Source organism: Mobula hypostoma, chromosome 16 (genome assembly GCF_963921235.1).
Source record: "Mobula hypostoma chromosome 16, sMobHyp1.1, whole genome shotgun sequence".
In the NCBI taxonomy this organism is placed as follows: Eukaryota; Metazoa; Chordata; class Chondrichthyes; order Myliobatiformes; family Myliobatidae; genus Mobula; species Mobula hypostoma.
In genome coordinates, this window is record NC_086112.1 from 1,751,309 (window position 1) to 1,772,257 (window position 20,949).

The 20,949-nt window shown below is 43.1% G+C and overlaps 1 protein-coding gene across 2 annotated transcripts in view; it reads left to right on the forward strand.

Annotated features, from left to right (window-relative positions):
- skic3 (SKI3 subunit of superkiller complex) overlaps positions 1 to 20,949 on the forward strand; it is a 192,866-nt gene that overhangs the window by 109,847 nt on the left and 62,070 nt on the right. For both annotated transcript variants that reach the window (XM_063069269.1, XM_063069268.1), the window contains exons 22-28: positions 1,985 to 2,046; positions 2,282 to 2,338; positions 2,560 to 2,628; positions 3,857 to 3,931; positions 4,987 to 5,128; positions 5,852 to 5,945; positions 15,129 to 15,206. In XM_063069269.1, the coding sequence (XP_062925339.1) occupies positions 1,985 to 2,046; positions 2,282 to 2,338; positions 2,560 to 2,628; positions 3,857 to 3,931; positions 4,987 to 5,128; positions 5,852 to 5,945; positions 15,129 to 15,206 (577 nt within the window). The remainder of the gene's footprint in view (positions 1 to 1,984; positions 2,047 to 2,281; positions 2,339 to 2,559; positions 2,629 to 3,856; positions 3,932 to 4,986; positions 5,129 to 5,851; positions 5,946 to 15,128; positions 15,207 to 20,949) is intronic.

A 20,949-nucleotide genomic window follows, 5' to 3' on the forward strand; every position in this document is an offset into this window, starting at 1 on the left:
TATGCCAAATCTCTTCAAAGTCCTAATAAAGTATAGCCGTTGTCTTGCCTTCTTTATAACTACATCAGTATGTTGGGGACCAGGTTAGATTCTCAGAGATCTTGACACCCAGGAACTTGAAACTGCTCACTCTCTCCACTTCTGATCCCTCTATGAGGATTGGTATGTGTTCCTTCGTCTTCCCCTTCCTGAAGTCCACAATCAGCTCTTTCGTTTTACTGACTTTGAGTGCCAGGTTGTTGCTGCGACACCACTCCACAAGTTGGCATATCTCACTTCTGTACGCCCTTTCGTCACCACCTGAGATTCTACCATCTGTGGTTGTATCATCAACAGATTCATAGATGGTATTTGAGGTATGCCTAGCCACTCAGTCATGTGAATGTAGAGAGTAGAGCAGTGGGCTAAGCACACTCCCCTCAGGTGTGCCAATGTTGATTGTCATTGAGGAGGAGATGTTATTACCAAATATGTATACAAATTTATGATGGTTATTGTTAGAGTAAATGCAAGCAAGCTTTTTCCCCTTGAGGTTTGGTGAACGTAGAACTAGAGGTCATCGGTCAAAGGTGAAAGGTGAAATGTTTAAGGGGAACTTGAGGTGGAACTTCTTCAGTCAGACTGATGAGAGTGTTGAAAGAGCTACCAGTACAAATGGTGGATGCAGGTTCAATTGTAACATTTAAGAGAAGTTTGGATAGGTGCATGGATGGAAGGGGTATGGAGGGTTATGGTCCAGGTCTGGGTAGATGGGACCTCAATTAAAAACAGGTCGGTATAAAGGGCCTGTTTCTGTCCTGTAGTGCTCCCTGACTTTTTAACTTCCCAATCTCCCTCACCAGTAGAAATGCTTTCTCATTATTTCTTCATCAACATTTGTATTCTGAACATCCTTGTTAAATCTCATTTAATTTTCTTAATATTGAACAGAACACTAATCAGTCTTCATTAACAAAATTTTACTCCATGTTATATCTGATATAATGGAGAGATATAGCACTGAAAAGGACTTTTGGGACCCATTTGCACACATTCTATATTAATCCCATATTCCCTAGATTCTATTACATATCTACACACCCAGTTTCATTTACAGTGGCTATTTAGCCCACCACTGTGCTGAATTATACTGTGAACAGTAGGACACAAGGGAGGGAGTTGAATCCTACAACTCTGTTAGATTGTACTACGAATGGTGGGGCACAAAGGAGGGAGCTATAAGGACAAGTGCATAGTTCACTGAAAGCATATGTCACAGGTAGACTAGGGTAGTGAGAAGCACATTGAACTCTCTGGCTTTTATCTCTCAGGGAATTGAGTATAGGAGTTGGGACGTTATGTTCCTGTTGTTTACATTGTTGGTGAGGCTGCACGATGTACACTTCTGGTCATCCTTTATAAGAAAGATGTGGTTAAATTCAAAAGGGTTTGTGAGGATGTTGCTAAAACTGGAGGACCAGGAATATAGGGAGAGGTGCTTCAGTTTCCTCCCACAGTCCAAATACGTACTAGTTGGTAGGTTAATTGGTTATCGTAAATTGGGGAGGGCTCTGCCCAGTAAATTAATAGAGGAAGGGCATGGAGGGATATGGACTGAACACAGGAAATTGGAACATGGTTGGCATGGACTGGTTGGGTGACAGGGCATCTATCCATATTGTATTGCTCTGTGACTTTACAAATCTACACAATTTTCAGATGTGAGAGGAAGACAAATCTTCCTACGGAAACCCATGGAGTCACAGGGAGCATGTGAAACTTACATACACAGTACCTTAGGGCAGGATTGAACCTGGGTCTATGGCACTTCCACTGTTAGCTCCAGGATTTAACCGATATTGTCTCTTTTTTACCAATGCATGTCATTTCACACATATCTGTATCGAATTTCAATTGCTGTTTGTCTGTTTATTCACCCAACCTGTATATATCTATATTAGGTTAAATATTCACGGACTAAATGAATTTTCTTGGTGTGATACAGGTATTGAAAATTATGCTCTTGCACAGCATGCATTTATTAAATCTGTTCAGGTTGAACAAAATGTAAGTAAATTCATTATTTCTCTTTCATATTTAACAGCAAATACATTTTACAATTTGTCTTTAATTTGTATTCACTGTTGCTACAATAGAGTGGTTTTCAAAATTATATGAAGAGTTACGATAAGCTAAAATATGCAATTTTGAATTAAGAGTACACGTAATTGCAAATCTTTTAAAACAGTGCAAGGATGACATTTACACCTTGATCTTTAAGTGTTATGATCTCTTGTATTAGAATGTGGTGGCTTGGACCAACCTAGGGGCAACTTATCTGAAGAATGAAAACCTTGAGGTAAGTATTAAGAATGTGAGTTATTCAACTACAATATAACTAAAACTCATGATTATTTAGTAGTTCTATACTCATTTAAGGTCTGTTAATTTTATCCGTCAGGTACAGAAATCACTGTTATAAAATTCTCTAGAAGTACAATAGTTTATGTGTAATTTTAAAGACTGACTGTCATTTTTGATGTTATCACCATATTTGTTTCTTCTGTGCTTCCATTCCAGCTTGCCCATGAAGCCTTTAAAGTAGCCCAGTCTTTGGAACCCTCGTATGTTTTGTGCTGGATTGGACAGGTATCAACAGATTTTGCAAAATCTCATTCATTATAATGTTTCTCTATTTTCTTGCAAATATCAATACTGGTGTACCTGGTATAAGTTTAAAAATTGTATGGAGGACATTCAGGGAACTAAGGATTCACCTATTTTATTGAAAAATATATTTTGACATTTTTCCACATTGTTGTTAAGTTTTGCAACATTCTGAAAGGATTTTGGAAAGAAGTGATGCAGCATATTAGCAATAAAAGTCATAAGGCCTTGGTTGTTCGAGGTCGACCATGGATGTAATGTTCTACCTGAGTATGTTATATGCAAGCCAGGGCAGTATGATAAGGAGGGCAAGCTGTTGCCCATGTAGCTGTTCTTTAAAATTATTATTTATTGTATTGTTCTCCTGCCGCAAAGGCAACAAATTTCACAACATATGCCAGTGATACTAAACCTGATTATGATTCGGAGGCTGCCTCTGTCCACACAACTGATGAATCCAAAGGAATAGCAGAGACCGATACAGTTTGGCACCAGCAGAGACATAGGAGTTGCCGGTCAGCGTTGAACTCAGTGTAGCACCTCCCGAGGGATTCCAACTCCAGATTCAGTTTTTACTCTCATAGCCTTCCTCATGAGTAGGTACAGTTGCAAAGCAGCAGAGGTTTGAAATCCAGAGAACCGCAGCTGAGAAGCTCCATCTGCCTGAAGTGAACAGTTCTAAGGTCAATGTCACTTATTATGTCAGTAGAAATGGTTCTGCTGGGCTTAGTGGCTAAGCCACACATGAAGGTCAGGAGCTGGGCTTGGTTGTCAGAGGCTACTTGAGACACACAACTGAGAGCATTTAATAGGTAGTGGAAGCTTATCCCAAATAATTCCTCCCCCCCCCCCCCAATTATGACAACCTTATGGAAAAACTATATTGCTGTGATCCTTTGATACAATAATGACCCATATATATGTAGTGACTTCATGTGGAGCAAAAGCATTCAATGACACTCAAAGTACAGCAGTGATTGCCAACACTGCTTATTCACTTTTGATGGCTTTTTCTTTAATCTTGATGTATTATTTGCTTTTTCCTACTTGAATTAAAACATCCAACACAATGTATTAACTACATATTGTTTAATTATCGATATTATTGTTTCATTCTCAGTGCTCCTAAACAAATATTGATCTTTTCCACCTCCATTGACAAATTATTTTCTAATGGCAGTTGTAATTGTTGGTTACATATTTTTTGCAGGCGCTTATAGCAGAAGCTGTTGGCAGCTATGAGACAATGGACTTGTTTAGACATACGACTGAGCTTGGTGTCAATGTAAGTATTATTGTTCTTACTGGATTAATTTTAATCAAATCTAACCTATGGTACGATGAAATCAAATTGATTACTATCAACAATACTGAGATGTGAAAAATTTTTTGTGTCTTAGTTTGCTGTCCAAGTAATATCTGAGTGTGCCTGGCAACCCTCCTTCATATGCAACAACAGTTAAAGATCCGATTGATGTTGCTGCCCTGCCATTGACTTCAAAGCCAGCATTTTGCCTCATTTAAACATCATGAAGTGGCTGTTTTAGAACACATGACACTCCACTCACCTCACTGATGACAAACTGTCCCACATGGTCTCCACTCTCTTACTGATATCAGGGTCTCCACTCTTGTCACTGATGGCATACTGTCTCACATGGTCTCCATTCTCGTCACTGATGGCGTACTGTCCCACATGGTCTCCACTCTCGTCACTGATGGCGTACTGTCCCGCATGGTACTCGACGCTCGTGATTTATGGCATACTGTTCCAGTGATGTGAAAAATGTGCATCTCTACCATGCATGGCTCCAGTACAGAAAATGAATTATTATAAGCAAGCAACCTTGCTCCTTTGTATGTGAATTTATGGCCAATTCTGGAATGTCAACTTTGCTTTCTCCCTCTCTGTAATTCGTTATATTTTTGTTACACAATTTGGAATTAATTTCAACTATGCAGCCTCTTTTTGAGCATTTTCTATTTATTCTTCAGACCTTAAATGTAATTGGTTAGGATTGTGCTGTTTGCTTGCGTTCCATGTTTCTTGATTTTCTCAGTGCTGCCTGAAGAACTGAAAATTTCAACAGCTTTCAAGCTGCTCTGGTGTTAAATATAGCTATTGGCAGACATTGCTTCTGTTCCCTTCCATAGCAAATGCTTAGCCATTAAGTTTTTTGTGTTGTGTATAAAAATTGAGTCAAATATGACAACAACTTTGAATTTAAATGCCAGTACAATTGATGATTAAATTGGTAAAGAAAAATTGATGAAATTTTGCACGAATTTATTTTAATTCTACAATGTGAAAAGTAAATAGAAAAACTCTTCTTTGTACAGACTGAAGGAGCTAAAGGTTATGCGCATTGGGTATGCACAACACTGCAGGATAAATCGAACAGAAATTCCGAACTGTACAAATACAACATTGTACAGATGAATGCAATAACTGCTGCGCAAGTTGTCATGAGCAAGTATACAGGTAACATAAAGTGCTATGACAAGCTGGGCATTTAAATGTGAGTTCATGTCCACAGTTTCTTTAAATTGAAATACTTTCTGGCATAACATTGCTATGTTCTTATGTAAAATGCTAGAGGAACTTAGCAGGTAGGGCAGTATCTATGGAGAAGAATAAATTGTGCAGCACAGTAATGTTGCAGTTAGTGCGATGATATTACAGCTCAGGACGTCAAAGTTTGGAGTTCCATACCGACTTAGTCTGTAAACAGTTGGTACCTCCTCCCCATGAACACATGGGTTTCCCTGGGTACATTGGTTTTCTCCCACATCCCGGTTAGTAAGTTAATTGGTCATTGTAAATTGTTCTGTGATTAGGCTAGGGTTAAATAGGTGAGTTGCTGGGTGGTGTGGCTCGTTGAGCTGGAAGGTTCTATTCCACACTGTATCTAAATAAATAAAGTGTCAACGTTTTGGGCCGAGACCTTTCACCTAGGTGAGGTGTAATGGAAATTTAGAGACCCCCTTCAAAGTGCAGTGATTAAGAAAGCAAATGTCATAGGTCTGGGAGTGATGGTAGTAAATCCAGTGAGGACATGCAATAGGGCTTCACTTGTTTGTGTTTATAAAATAAGGGTTATCTATTATAATCCAACATTGTAAATAGAGTAAGTAACATGTGGTTTGCACTGCTCTTTTGTTTGTAGTAGATAACAGAAGACACTTTAACTTATATTTTGAACAGAGAGAATTCAGACTGATCCAGTAGCTTTCACAATGTTGGGTTACTTAAATGAGTATCTAAGCCTGAAGAAACAAGCAGCAGAGGCTTATCGCAGGTAAGGGTTCCATTATAACAATTACAGCACGGAAACAGGCCATCTCGGCCCTTCTAGTCCGTGCCGAACTCTTACTCTCACCTAGTTCCACCGACCTGCACTCAGCCCATAACCCTCCATTCCTTTCCTGTCCATATAGCTATCCAATTTAACTTTAAACGACAACATCGAACCTGCCTCTACCACTTCTGCTGGAAGCCCATTCCACACAGCTACCAGTCTCTGAGTAAAGAAGTTCCCCCTCATGTTACCCCTGAACTTTTGCCCTTTAACTCTCAACTCATATAAAATAAAATTGTTTTGCATGCATTACCTTGAACCCGAGATTCTTAAATGTAAATAAGTTACTTCAAAGCTCTTTCTTCCCGGGATGGAAACAAATAAGCAATTCATGAACTGAACTTGGGAATAAAAAAAATTCTTGCATCTATTAGGTTTTAAAATGTGGTGATGTTCAGCAAGGGTTGGTGCAAATACCTTCTCTTCAGCTCATGAACAAGATGTGACTAAAGTTAATGATGAAAGCACAAACATGAATCAATTCTTTTAGCAGAAAAGTGGAAAAGGAAATTGGCAGCAGGTTGAGAGTGGCCACCACGGTAGTCTGGTGGTTAGCGTGAGGCGATTACAGCTCAGGGTGTTGGAGTTCCGAGTTCAATCTTGATGTCCCCTTTATGGAATCTCATGTCCTCCCCATTTAGTGAGTGAGGTTCCTCCCACAGTTCAAAGATGTACCGGTTATTGATCATTGTAAATAACCCCTTTATTAGGCTAGGGTTAAAAAGGATTGTCGGGATTGCTGAGCAGTGCAGCTCAAAGGGCCTATTCTGTGCTGCGTCTCTGGTCAGCTTGATAACGTTACTAAATAGTTATTATCAACTAATCACCTTTAGTACCAGAATAGTACTATAGCTCAGCTTTTAACACCACCATTCCTACAGTCCTGATCAAAAGGCTACAGAACCTGGGCCTCTGTACCTCCCTCTGCAACTGGGTCCTCAGCTTCCTAACCAGAAGACCGACAGTCTGTGCAGATTGGAAATAACATCTCCACTTTTCTGACAATGAACACTGATGCTTCACAGGGGTGTGTGCTTGGCCCACTGCTCTACTCTCTCTACACCCATGACTGTGTGGCTAGGCACAGCTCAAATAGCATCTATAAACTTGCTGAAGATAAAACCATTGGCAGAGTTTGAGAAGGTGGCAAAAGGGCATTCAGGAGAGAGATGTACCCGTTAGTTGAGTGGTATCGCAGCAACAACCTTACACTCAATGTCAGCAAGATGAAAGAGTTTATTGTGGACTGGATGAGGGAGCACAAACCAATCCTCATAGAGGGATCAGGAGTGGAGAGAGTGAGCAATTTCAAAGGTTCATGTTATTAAGAAAGTATACAATTCTGAAATTCTGCAGTTCTCCAAGTTGCCATGAAACACAGAAAGAAAAGAAAGTCAGCACAAACATCAATCCCGAAATCCCACCTCCCTGCAAAAAAACCCAAATAAAAACGGAATGGCAATCAACCCCCAAATCCTTCCTCCTGCACAAAAACGGCAAAACGGATCAAGCACATCGACCCACAAATCCCTCACTCTGCACAAAAAAGCAAACAAAACAGACTCCCAAATCCCCCTCCCTACACAAAAAAAATGAAGAGATTGGATGAAAAAACACAGAATATAAAAACTATAACACTGAAAAAAGATTTTAAAGTACAAGTCCACATCCAAAACACAGCAAAACCTGGGCAACGTTCTCAGCAGAAGGTTCTCCCCTCTCTGGTACTTAGAAGAGTGTTCAAAAGAGAGGCAGCAGGTGCTCACCCTCTGCACTCGCTTCGATGCTTGAATTGCCTTGTCGCTTCAGTCGGTGAAATGGAGCCAAACATTGGCTTGCGTCCCGTTCTGCTGCTTGCCCACTGGGAGGTTGTGCACGTTGTCTCTGCCTCTTGGAGACTGCAGAGCGCTGGAACAATCTCCAGACTTCCGCACTTTCCTAGATGTTTTAATCACCCTTGTTGCTTTAATCGGTGAACATTGGAAGCTATAATCAGTGAAATGGGGTCAAACATTGGCTCACGTGCCATCTCGCTACGAGGTTCACTCATGTTGCCTCTGCTTTCTGGAGTCTCTGGAGACCAAACGATCTCCAAACAGCAAAACATAGTCTCCAACAGTTCCAGAATCACATCCAAGACGAGAAACAAATGTTGACATCTTCTGGATAGATGATGAAACCATAAAAGAAGTGAAAAAGATGGCTCCATGATCTTTCCAGAAGATATCGACTAAAGGAGCGCTGTACACTGGCACCATCTTGACTGGAAGTTCCTGAGTGTCAATATCCCTGAGAACTTAACCTGGACACAACTATAAAGAAGGCAGGACAACGGCTATATTTCAATTAAGAGTTTGAGGAGGTTTGGTGTGTGAAATGCAACGCTGGAAAACTTCTACAAATATACCATGAAAAGCATTCTGACTGGCTGCATCATGGTCTGGTCTGGGGGGCAGGGCTGCTGCACCAGATCAAAATAAGTTGCAGAAACTTGTAAAATTAGTCAACTCCATCATGGATATTAGCCTCCAGAGTATCAAAGACATCTTCAAGGAGCGGTGCGTTAGGAAGGTGGTGTCAATGTTAAGGATTGCAGCCATCCAGGATGTGCCCTCTTCACACTGTTACTGTCGGGAAGGAGGTACAGAAGCCTGAAAGCACACATTCAGCGATTCAGGAACAGCTTCTTTGCCTAAATCATCCAATTCTAAATGGACGTTGAACCCATGAACACTAGCTCACCGCTTTTATATTTCTGTCATTTTGCACTTCTTATTTTAACTTAACTATTTTATATATATGTAAAAATATAATTTTACCTTTTTTCTCCATATTTATTTATCATGTTCATTGTTCTGATGCCGTTAACAAATTTCACAACATGTGATTCTGAAATAAAAAACTAAATAAAATAAGGAATGCCAGAAGTTAATCAACAGTTAATAATGTTAATTAAAGTGATCCATAGACTTCCCTCAAATATTTTATTAGTAATGTGGTTTCAACATCCCTCAGGCGAGTAAGTGCCATTATTTCGAAGGGAAATTAATCTCTTTCAAGGGTTTCTTCCACTTGAATCAGAACTTAACGAAAAATACATAGATTTGTTTGGAACGTGTGAACAGAGTTATGGTTTAAACATTTTGCCCAAGGTTTTGCAAAGTCTATGCAAGTTGACCATGGATGGGAAAATTAAGATTTTCCCATCCATACTAGGTTAGTATTGTGCTTTGTTCTGTTACCTCCATACCAGGGTTTTCACCACAGGACCTGGATTGAACTGATCTCAGATTTTTGACTCTTTGGTTTGGTAGGCTCTGCGTTTTTATTCATTTTTGAAATTGAGACAATATTTTCCTATTTTCATTGCTCATTGCAGAAATTGTGCTTGTTTCAGAATGGTTCGATAGGTTCTAGAGAAAGAGGCAGATCTAATCTGCCAACATTTGATAGAACTGTCATGTTACGCAGTATGGTCCAGATTAATACTAGAGACAAGTGGATTTGGAGAGTAGCCCCAACTCTTGCGTCAGAATGCTGTTCATTGACTTTAGTTCGGCATTTATTACTGTGATCCCCTCCAAGCTGATCGCCAAACTTCGCCAGCTCGGTATCAGCTCATCCCTCTGCAATTGGACCTTGGACTTTCTGACTAACAGACCCCAATCAGTTAAGTTGGACAACCTCTCCTCCTCTACTCTCACCCTGAACACTGGCGTGCCTCAAGGTTGTGTGCTGAGCCCTCTTCTGTACTCCCTTTTCACCTATGACTGCGTTCCTGTACATGGTTCTAACTCCATAATCAAGTTCGCAGATGACACCACAGTGGTTGGCCTGATCAGAGGGAATGATGAGACGGCCTATAGGGACGAAGTCCAGCACCAGGCCGCGTGGTGTGCCGACAACAACCTGGCCCTTAACATCCAAAAGACCAAGGAGATCATTGTGGACTTCAGGCATGCCAGGAGTCACACTCACATCCCCATCTACATCAATAGGGCTGTAGCGGAGCGTGTATCAAGCTTCAAATTCCTTGGTGTCCACAGTTCCGATGATCTCATCTGGTCCCTGAGCTCCTCCATCCTGATCAAAAAGGCGTAACAGCGCCTTTATTTCCTGTGGAGCATGAAGAAAGCTCACCTCTGTCCCAGGATACTGATGGATTTTTACCACTGTACCATTGAGAGCATACTCACCAACTGCATCTCAGTGTGGTATGGCAATTGTCCCGTATCGGACTGCAAAGCACTGCAGTGTTTGGTGAAAACTGCCCAGCGGATTATCGGCACCCAATTGCCCACCATTGAGAACATCTACCATAAATGCTGCTTGGGCAGGGCGAAAAACATTATCAGGGATGCATCTCACCCTAACCATGGACTTTTTACTCTCCTCCCATCCGGTAGGCGCTACAGGAGCCTCCGCTCCCGCACCAGCAGGCACAGGAAGGGCTTCTTCCCTGAGGCTGTGACCCTGTTGAACCTCACATCACAGCATTAAGCAGTATTGCACCCATATTTGACTGTCACAGTACTTTTATATTTGTGTGCTGTAGCTCTTTTTATTCGCAGTTATTTTGTAAATAACACTATTCTTTGCTTTTCTGGTCGGATGCTAACTGCATTTCATTGGCGTTGTATCTGTACTCGGCACAATGACGATAATAATCTAATATTACAGTCAGTGGTACTGCTTGTCAGCAACGTGATGATTTAAACGGTCAGACCGTAAGATTTCGGAGCAGAATTAGGTCATTAGGCCCATCGAGTCTACTCCAGCATTTCATCCTGGCTGACCCAATTTTCCTCTCTGCCCCAATCTCTTGACGCCTTTCTGTACCCCACATGCCCTGACCAATCAAGAATCTATCAACCTCTGTCTTAAATATAAACATAAAGTCTTGTCCTCCACAGCTGCCTGTGGCAAAGAATTCCACAGATTCACCATTCCTTGGCTTAACAAATTCCTTCTCAGCTCTGTTCTAAAAGGATGCCCCTCTATTCTGAGGCTATGTCCTCTGTTCTTCAACTCTCCCACCATAGGAAACATCCTGTGCACATCCCCTCTATCATAGGTTTCAATGAGAGACCACTCATTCTTCTGAATTCTAGTCCATATAGGTCCAGAGCCATCAAACGCTCTTCATATGACAAGACATTCAATTCTGGAATAATTATTGTGATTTCTTTTGAACCTTCTCCAGTGTCAGCACATCCTTTCTAAGATAAGGAGTCCAAAGCTGTCCATAATACTCCAAGTGAGGCCTCACCAGTGCTTTATAAAGTCTCAACATTACATCCTTGCTATTATATTGTAGTCTTCTTGAAATGAATTCTAACATTGCACTTGCCTTCCTCACTATTGCCTCAACCTGCAAATTAACTTTTAGGGAATCCTGCACAAGGACTCCCAAGTCCCTTAGCACCTCAGTTTATTGTATTTTCTCTCAATTCAAAATAGTCATCCCTTTCATTTCTTCTACCAAAATGCATGACCATACACTTTCTGACACTATTCCATCTGCCATTTCTTTTGCTCATTCTCCAAATCTGTCTATCCTTCTGTAGCTTCTCTACTTCCTCAAACTATCTGCCCTTCCACCCATCTTCATATCGTCTGCAAACTTTGCAACAAAGCCATCAATTCCATCATCAAAATAACTAACGTATTGGTCCTATCACGGACCCCTGTGAAACACCACTAGTCACCGGCAGCCAGCCAGAAAAGGCTGCCTTTATTCCCACCCGCCAGTCAGCCACTGCTTTATCCATGCTAGAATGTTTCCTCTAACACCATGGAATTGTAGCATGTTAAGCAGCCTCGTGAATGGCACCTAGTCAAAGGCCTTCTGAAAATCCAGTTACACAACATCAACCGATTCTCCTTTGTCTATCCTACTTGTTATTTTATCAAAAGATTCCAACAGATGTGTCAGGCAAGATTACCCTGGAGGAAACTATGCTGACTATGGCCTATCTTATCATGTGCCTCCAAGTACCCTGAGACCTCATCCTTAATAATCGACTCCTAACATCTTCCGAACCACTGAGGTCAGACTGTCAGGCCTATAGTTTCCTTTCTTTTGCATCCCTCCCTTCTTGAAAAGTGGAGTGACATTTGCAATTTTCCAGTCTTCCAGAACCATAACCATTCCAGAATCTAGTAATTCTTGAAAAATCATTACTAATGCCTCCACAATCTCTTCAGCCACCTCTTTTAGAACCCTGGGGTGTACACCATCTAGTTCAGGTGACTTATCTACCTTCAGACCTTTCAGTTTCCCAAGAACCTTCTCTCTAGTAATGGTAATTTCACACACTCCCCTGACACTTGGAACTTTTACCATATTGCCAGTGTCTAACACAGTGAAGACTGATGCAAAATACTTTTCAGTTCATTCACCATTTCCTTGTTCCCATTACTACCTCTCCAGCATAGTTTTCCAGTTGTCCGATATCCACTCTCGCCTCTCTTTTACACTTCATGTATCTGAAGAAACTTTTGGTATCCACTTTAACATTATTGGCTAGCTTACTTTCGCATTTCATCTCTTCCATCTTAATGACTTTTTTAGGTGCCTTCTGTTGGATTTTAAAAGCTTCCCAATCTTCGAAGTTCCCACTAATCTTTGCTGTATTGTATACCCTCTCTTTGGGCTTTTATGTTGGCTTTGACTTCCCTTGTTAGCCACGGTTGTGTCATCTTTCCTTTAGAATGCTTCTTCCTCTTTGGAATGTATGTAGCTCCCAGCTATAATCTTTCAGCCATGTTGCAGGCATCACTGAAACATCATATTTACCAATCTGCAACTGTGCTACAAGTTCATCTTACCTTATTCACCATACTGCACATATTCAAATATAACACCTTCAATCCTGCATTCACCCTTTTCAATTTTGACCACCTTTTGTTTTGCGTCTCATCCTATTGACTACAATTTTGCCCTATCAGCAGCCTCTCCTCATTACATAATGCCTCTGTGCGTAACCAGCCATCTCATCTTCATTACAATCACCGGCCTTTCCTGCGTTACTTCTTGCATCGAAATATAAGCAGCTCAGGACACTAGTCATACCTTTTGATTCCTAACTTGACTGAGGTCTTGCCAACAATTGCCTCCACAACCTCTCCTCTAGCTGTTCTGATACTCTGGTTCCCGTCCACTGGAACTCCCGTTTGAACCCCACCATTTAGCATTAATAAACTCCCCGTTTGGATATTAGTCTCCCTCCCTCTCGTCTGTACAGGTCCCACCTTCTCTGGAAAAGAGCCCAATGATCCAAAAATCTTCTGCCCTCACTCCATTGTAGTTATCAGGGACGCTGGAGGTCGCCCTGCCTTCCCATATCCTGCAAGAGGAGCATTCCACGATATTGCCTGGCATCTCTACTGTCCTAGCTGATGAAGCGAAGGAGAAGAAAAAAAGCTTACCCTTGAGCTTTTCTTTGTTTGCTTCCTTTGTCTGAAGCCTCTTGTACCTAAGAGAACCACTCTGACCCTGTCCACTCAGATGATAGCTGCTGTGCTTGTCTCTGCCTTCCTTTAATTTGCTCTTGCTAGTCAATGTTATCCATTCGTTAAAGGACGAAACCACAGTCAAAGTAGTAAGAAGCCTCCCAGAAAATTGTAGATTTTATGCAGAAATGAATGGAATTAAGAGTAGGTGGCATCTACAAAAGACCGGACAACCACAGGGATCAGTCTTGGCACCTCTACTATTTAATGTCTACACAAACAACCAACCAACCTTTCCTAACACACGCAGGTTTATCTATGTAGACAACCTATGCATAGCAACACAAGCTAACTCCTTGCAAGAAGTTGAAGTACGACTTACAGCAGCCCTCGAAGCAATGAAGCAGTATTATGAAAAATGGTCTCTGAACCCAAATCCACCAAAAACTCAAGTGTGTGCATTCCACCTGAGGAATCGAGAAGCAGCTTGGAAACTCAAGATCTTCTGGTGTGGGAAGGAGCTCGACCACCATCCGACTCCAATTTACCTGGGTGTGACACTGGATAGGACGCTCTCATTTGCCATCCACATCCAAAAACTCCGAGGGAAAGTTGGCTCTCGCAATAGGAGGCACGAAATGGGGAGCTAATGCTCACACACTTAGATCAACTGCCCTAGCACTCTGCTATGCACCTGCAGAATACTGTGCACCTGTGTGGGGCAGATCAGCCCATGCAAAGAAAATAGACCCGTTGCGAAGGCAATGTCGGACTGCCTTAGGGACTCCAGCTCTGGATTTGTCCTCAGGGTTTACTCCCGAAGCCTTTCCAATGAGTGGGTATGGCCGTAAGGCTGCGGGGGTTTGAGATCAGAGTTTTCCCTCTCTTAGGTGGACTGCCTGCCCAGGCTGACGAGCTCCACCTACCCGAAGACACACTACAACAAAAATTGAAAAAGGTAAACGGAACTCGGATCCACGGCACCCACTACATCATCATGTGCCAGTTTCCAACCACCTAAAATCGAGGAAAAGCTTTGCTACAGTGGAGGAACTACTGCACGGAACATCCCCCCCCCCCAAACATACAGGATTGACCTCTGGCAACAAGCAGAAGCCAGAACCCCACCAAACAATACAGTGCAAGACCACACAGAAATGTTGCCAAATGGGGCACTGCTTGACAGACGGAAGTGGTGCACTGGCAACAGAGCCAGAGCGGGAGTTTGTAGGACGGGAGACAATATGGTGAAGTGGGGTTTAAAGACCAGCGAATCCTGTGAGTGTGGCGAAAGGGTGCAGAACATTGAACACGTTCTGTGCAACTGCCCTCTCTCACCTGATTTAGCTGACACTGACTTGCTCAACATCAACCAAACAACAATAGAGTGGCTAGCTATCTGGTGTGACAAGCTATGATCATGAGTCAATGTTAAATGTGCATTGGAGGCTTGAGCCTGAAGATGAGGGATCATAACTCAGTAAAGTTTCTTCTCAAATTAAGGCTGCTTAAAAAAAACAATTGGTAGAGAAAAAAGTTAATGAGCAGAGTTAATCAAGAATGATAGGAAGCTGACTGAAGATAAACACTCGTCTCATAATTCTATTAAATGATTGTGTTTTGGAAAATAGTTTCATTTTGATAATTATCTGTTGCATTAATTTTCAGAGCAGTTGTGCTGTTACAAAATACAGAAGACAACGAGAAACTTCCATTCGCTCGAAGAAATTGGGCTCGAGCATTATGGTAAGTTGCTACAAGATTATGGATAACATGAATACAGTCTGTCAGAGTAGGCATCCTTCATTATTTTAATGATCACTTACCATATTTCAAATAATATAAGTATTATTAATATGACTGTAGTTTACTTTCAGTTAATTTTGTGCAAGGCAGCAGATTTAGTTTACATCTTTTGTCATTGTCTTCACTTTAAGCTATTTTTTGACGATAATACACAAATCTAATTGCAAAACAGTATGATAGTGCTTGACAGTTTCTGCAACCTGGGTGCAATTCCTGTTGCTGCCTGTATGTTCTCCCCATGTCCGTGTGGTTTCCTCTGGGTGCTCTGGTTTCCTCCCACAGCCCAAAGACGTACCAGTTGGTAGGTTAATTGTTCATTGTAAATTGTCCTGTGATTAGGCTTGTGGGAAATTGGGGTTTGCTGGGTGGTGCGACTCGAAGGGCCAGATGGGTCTATTCAGCGCTGTATCTCAATAAATAAAAACAAAAAAATTTTAAAACTTATCAAATTAAATTTCAAATTTGGTATTTTGGTTGGTACTTGTGAGGATGTATACACTGAATATTATAGAGATTTCTTTGATATTTTATGTATTTAATATCTACATAACATTTGCTCTTGTATTACTATATATGGAGAAGGCATAATAGCACAAAAACTGTCAGGATTTATCATCCCTGTTGTTGGGAGCATTCTAAATGGGTATGTGAGCATATGCACACCCCTCTTGGGATTGGAAGAAATAGGACTAGAAGTTGGCCAGTGGGCCTTGAATCTACTTTCTGATTCAGACAGTAATGCCTGATCATCATCTTCAACTGCATTAACTCCTGTAGACCAAAAACATCTGATATTTGAATGTTACTTGGCATCCCTATCCCAGACCCTTCCACACCTTCAGGACACTTTCTTCACTGTCTGTAATGGACCTGCTCGTTATTTCATCCTCCGTCAGATACATGCCTGCAATCGCAGTTTTTTTGACTTTGTCATGTTAGGCAAAGATCGCAAGATCTTACACCTGCAGACCCCAGATCCTGCTGGCCCTGACACTAGCAGGCATGATCTTCAGGTTGCGGCCCCCGCCATTGATCTTGCTGGCTCCAGCAACCCAGGGCATATTCAAAACCCGGACTCCAGCAACGACCATGGACACCTTCAAAGTGATTGCGCAACCACCAACTGCGACTCCAGCCTTGAACTCCGGGCCGGGTCTTTATGTGCTGCTATTGTGACTCTCGTCTCCCCTTCCCCCACCACCATTCTGCAACTCCGTCTCTCTCAGATCCCACCGTCAGCTCCTGGGCCCTCAGAGGCTCCATCTTCCTTTCACTCCAACCCTCCCCTCTCCACTGACACCCCCAGCCTCCCTGCTCCCCCCTCTGATCCGAGCTCTCAAGACTCCAGCCTTGAACTCCAGGCCAGGTCTTCATGTGCTGCTATTGGGACTCCCGTCTCCCTTTCCCCCACCACCATTCTGCAACCCCGTCTCCCTCACATCCCATCATCTTCTCCTGGGCCCTCAGAGGCTCCATCTTCCTCTCACCCCCAACCATCCCTTCTCCACTGACACCACCAGCCTCCCTTCCGCTCCCCTCCCCACCGATCCCAGCTCTCATCTGTGCCGGGTCTTTACTATCCCCTCTGACCTTCAACTGTCTGAGGCAGAACGCTCTGTCCTCAGTAAGGGCCTCACCTTTGTCCCCCTTCGCCCACACCTCAGCAAGTTCCGCGTTCACCATGACGCTGAACTCTTCTTCTGCCGGCTCCGTCTTCAAGCCTACTTCTTCGGCAAGGACTCTCCCACCCCCACCGATGATCCCTTCTCCCGTTTTCAACTCTGCTGCTCTTCATGGACACCCTGCTCTGGTCTTCTGCCTGCTCTGGATCTCTTTATTGCTAACTGCCGATGGGATATTAACCGTCTCGACTTCACCGTACCTTGTTCCCATTCCAACCTCACTCCTTCCGTTCGCTCTGCTCTCCACTCCCTCCGCCCTAATCCTAACCTTACTATAAAACCTGCCAATAATGGGGGCGCTATTGTAGTCTGGTGTACTGACCTCTACCTTACCGAGGCACAGTGACAACTTGCGGATACCTCCTCTTATTTACCCCTCAATCATGACCCCACTAAGGAGCAGCAGGCCATTGTCTCCCACACCATCACCAGCTTTATCCGCTCAGGGGATCTCCCATCCAGTGCTACCAACCTTATAGTTCCCACACCTCGCACTTCCCGTTTCTACCTCCTACCCAAGATCCACAAACCTGCCTGCCCAGGTAGACCCATGGTCTCTGCTTGCTCCTGCCCCACCGAAGTCATTTCTGCATACCTTGACACTGTTTTATCCCCCCTTGTTCAATCCCTTCCCACTTATATTCGTGACACTTCTCACGCTCTGAATTTTTTGGATGATTTGAAGTTCCCTGACCCCCACCGCTTTATTTTCACCATGGATGTCCAGTCCCTATATACCTCCATCCCCCACCAGGAAGGTCTCAAAGCTGTCTGCTTCTTTTTGGATTCTAGACCTAACCAGTTCCCCTCTACCACCACTCTGCTCCGTCTAGCGGAATTAGTCCTTACTCTTAATAATTTCTCCTTTGGCTCCTCCGACTTCCTCCAAACTAAAGGTGCAGCCATGGGCACCCGTATGGGTCCCAGCTATGCCTGCCTTTCTGTAGGCTTTGTGGAACAATCCATGTTCCAAGCCTATACTGGTATCTGTCCCCCACTTTTCCTTCGCTACATCGACGACTGCATTGGCGCTGCTTCCTGCACGCATGCAGAACTCGTTGACTTTATTAACTTTGCCTCCAACTTTCACCCTGCCCTCAAGTTTACCTGGTCCATTTTCGACACCTCCCTCCCCTTTCTAGATCTTTCTGTCTCTATCTCTGGAGACAGCTTATCTACTGAAGTCTACTATAAGCCTACTGACTCTCACAGCCACCTGAACTATTCCTCTTCCCACCCTGTCTCTTGCAAAAATGCCATCCCCTTCTCACAATTCCACCGTCTCCGCCGCATCTGCTCTCAGGATGAGTCTTTTCATTCCAGGACGAGGGAGATGTCCTTTTTTAAAGAAAGGGCTTCCCTTCTTCCACCATCAACTCTGCTCTCAAACGCATCTCTCCCATTTCACGCACATCTGCTCTTACCCTATCCTCTCTCCACCCCACTAGGAATAGGGTTCCCCTGGTCATCACCTACCACCCCACCAGCCTCCGGGTCAAACATATAATTCTGTGTAACTTCCGCCACCTCCAATGGGATCCGACTACTAAGCACATCTTCCCCCCCCCCTCGCTTTCCACAGGGATCGCTCCCTATGTGACTTCCTTGTCCACTCGTCCCCCCCATCCCTCCCCACTGATCTCCCTCCTGGCACTTATCCTTGTAAGCGGAACAAGTGCTACACATGCCCTTACACTTCCTCCCTCACACCATTCAGGGCCCCAGACAGTCCTTCCAGGTGAGGCGACACTTCACCTGTGAGTCGGCTGGGGTGATATACTGCGTCCGGTGCTCCCGATGCAGCCTTCTATATATTGGCGAGACCCGACGCAGGCTGGGAGACCGTTTCGCTGAACATCTACGCTCTGTCCGCCAGAGAAAGCAGGATCTCCTAGTGGCCACACATTTTAATTCCACGTCTCATTCCTGTTCTGATACGTCAATCCACGGCCTCCTCTACTGTCAAGATGAAGCCACACTCAATTTGGATGAACAACACCTTATATTCCGTCTGGGTAGCCTCCAAGCTGATGGCATGAACATTGACTTCTCGAACTTCAGTTAATGCCCCACCTCCCCTTCATACCCCATCCGTTATTTATTTATTCATTCATTTTCTCTCTCTCTCTCTCTCTCTCTCTCTCTCTCTCTTTTCTCCTTCTTGTCCCTCTGTCCCTCTCACTATACTCCTTGCCCATCCCCTGGGCTTCCCCCCTCCCCCTTTCTTTCTCCCTAGGCCTCCCATCCCATGATCCTCTCCCTTCTCCAGCCTCATATCCCTTTTACCAATCAACTTTCCAGCTCTTAGCTCCATCCCTCCCCCACCTGTCTTCTCCTATCATTTCAGATCTCCCCCTCCCCCTTCCACGTTCAAATCTCTTACTATCTTTTCTTTCAGTTCGTCCTGACAAAGGGTCTCGGCCCGAAAAGTCGACTGTACCTCTTCCTAGAGATGCTGCCTGGCCTGCTGCGTTCACCAGCATTTTTTGTGTCTGTTGCTTGAAATTCCAGCATCTGCAGTTTTCCTTGTGTTTGGATGTTTGAATGTTATTGTCATAGCATCCACATTCTCTGCCCAAAGAATTACAAATTCATAATCTTTTGAGAGAAGATATTCTTTCTCATCACCGTCTTAAATCCTAATCCTGAGACGGACCTGTCATTCTAAATTCCCTCAGCAGCAGAAATCTCTTGGCAGAATTTATCCTATAAAGTTTCCTCAGAATATAATTGTCTCTTGTTCTTCCAAATTCCAATAATTTTAGCCCTACTGTATTCTACTTTTCCTTATAAAGTGATCCATCAACAGAAGAATTAAACTGATAAACCTTCTTCACATAGTATTCTGTCTCCAATAGTAAGCACAAAACTGTAAGGTAAGCATCCATACTTCTGAAGAAAAACTTTGTCCTTGTATTCCATGCCTCTTGCAATAAAGAACTATGTTCAGTTTGCTGCCTTTTAAACTCTTCTCAGGCTTCCAGCAGGGTACAGGTATCAAATTTAGCTGACATTTCAATGACAAACTCTGCCATCTTCATCAGGGGTGATGCCTAGACATGTCTAGTCCAGTAGTATACTCCTGTTGTCCATCCCTCCTGATTGGTTAGGCCTCATCCAACCAGGTTTCCACTGTCCCACCTTGCTCGCAATCGAATTCCAGTTCTTACTTATCGAGAGAGACCTTCGTCTTTGTTAAAATTCTTTTCCTCTAGTTTTATTTCAGTGGCTTTTTTCACTAAGTGGTCCCAAAAGTCATTGGTATGGCAAAGTAGTTTTGTAGCGTCAAAGTCAATCCTATGGCCGTTGCGAATGCAGTGTTCTGCTACCACTGATTTCTTGGGGTAACCTAAATTACTTTGCCACACCAATGGTTTTTGGGACTGTCTGGTGAAGGAAGACATTGAAATAAAACTAGAGAAAAGCGATTTTACTTGGGTCTCGCTGGAATTCAATTACAAAGAAGTTAGGAGAGCAGAAACCTGATTGGATGAGGACTAGCCAGTCAGGAGAATGGACTATTGGGGTATAAATACCACCTGACTAGAATGCCCAGGCATCATCCCTGAAGACGATGGCAGAGTTTGTCATTGAAATGTCAGTTAAAATAAATACCTGTACCCAGCTGGAAGCCCAAAGAGAGTTTATTTGTCATGTATGCTGGGAAAGCACTAGATCCTTTTTGCTGCCTTAGTTATGCATAATAATTTTCTTTGTTTCTCATACAAAGCCCATCGTTCTGTGAATGCAAAGTTCTGCAGATGCCCTATCAGAAATATTCTTTGTTCTACTTATAGAGGCAGGTGTGCTTAGACATTTTAAATCTCTCCCTCTTCTCCCAGTGTAGAGTTCCTTCCTGTTTCAAAATGTCCCCCATTGTTCCTGTACCTAAAAATATCAAGGTCACATGTCTGAACGACTGGTGTCCTATCGCACTTATCTCAATAATAAGCAATTGCTTGAGAGGCTGGTCAAGGACTACATCTGCAGCTTGCTACCAC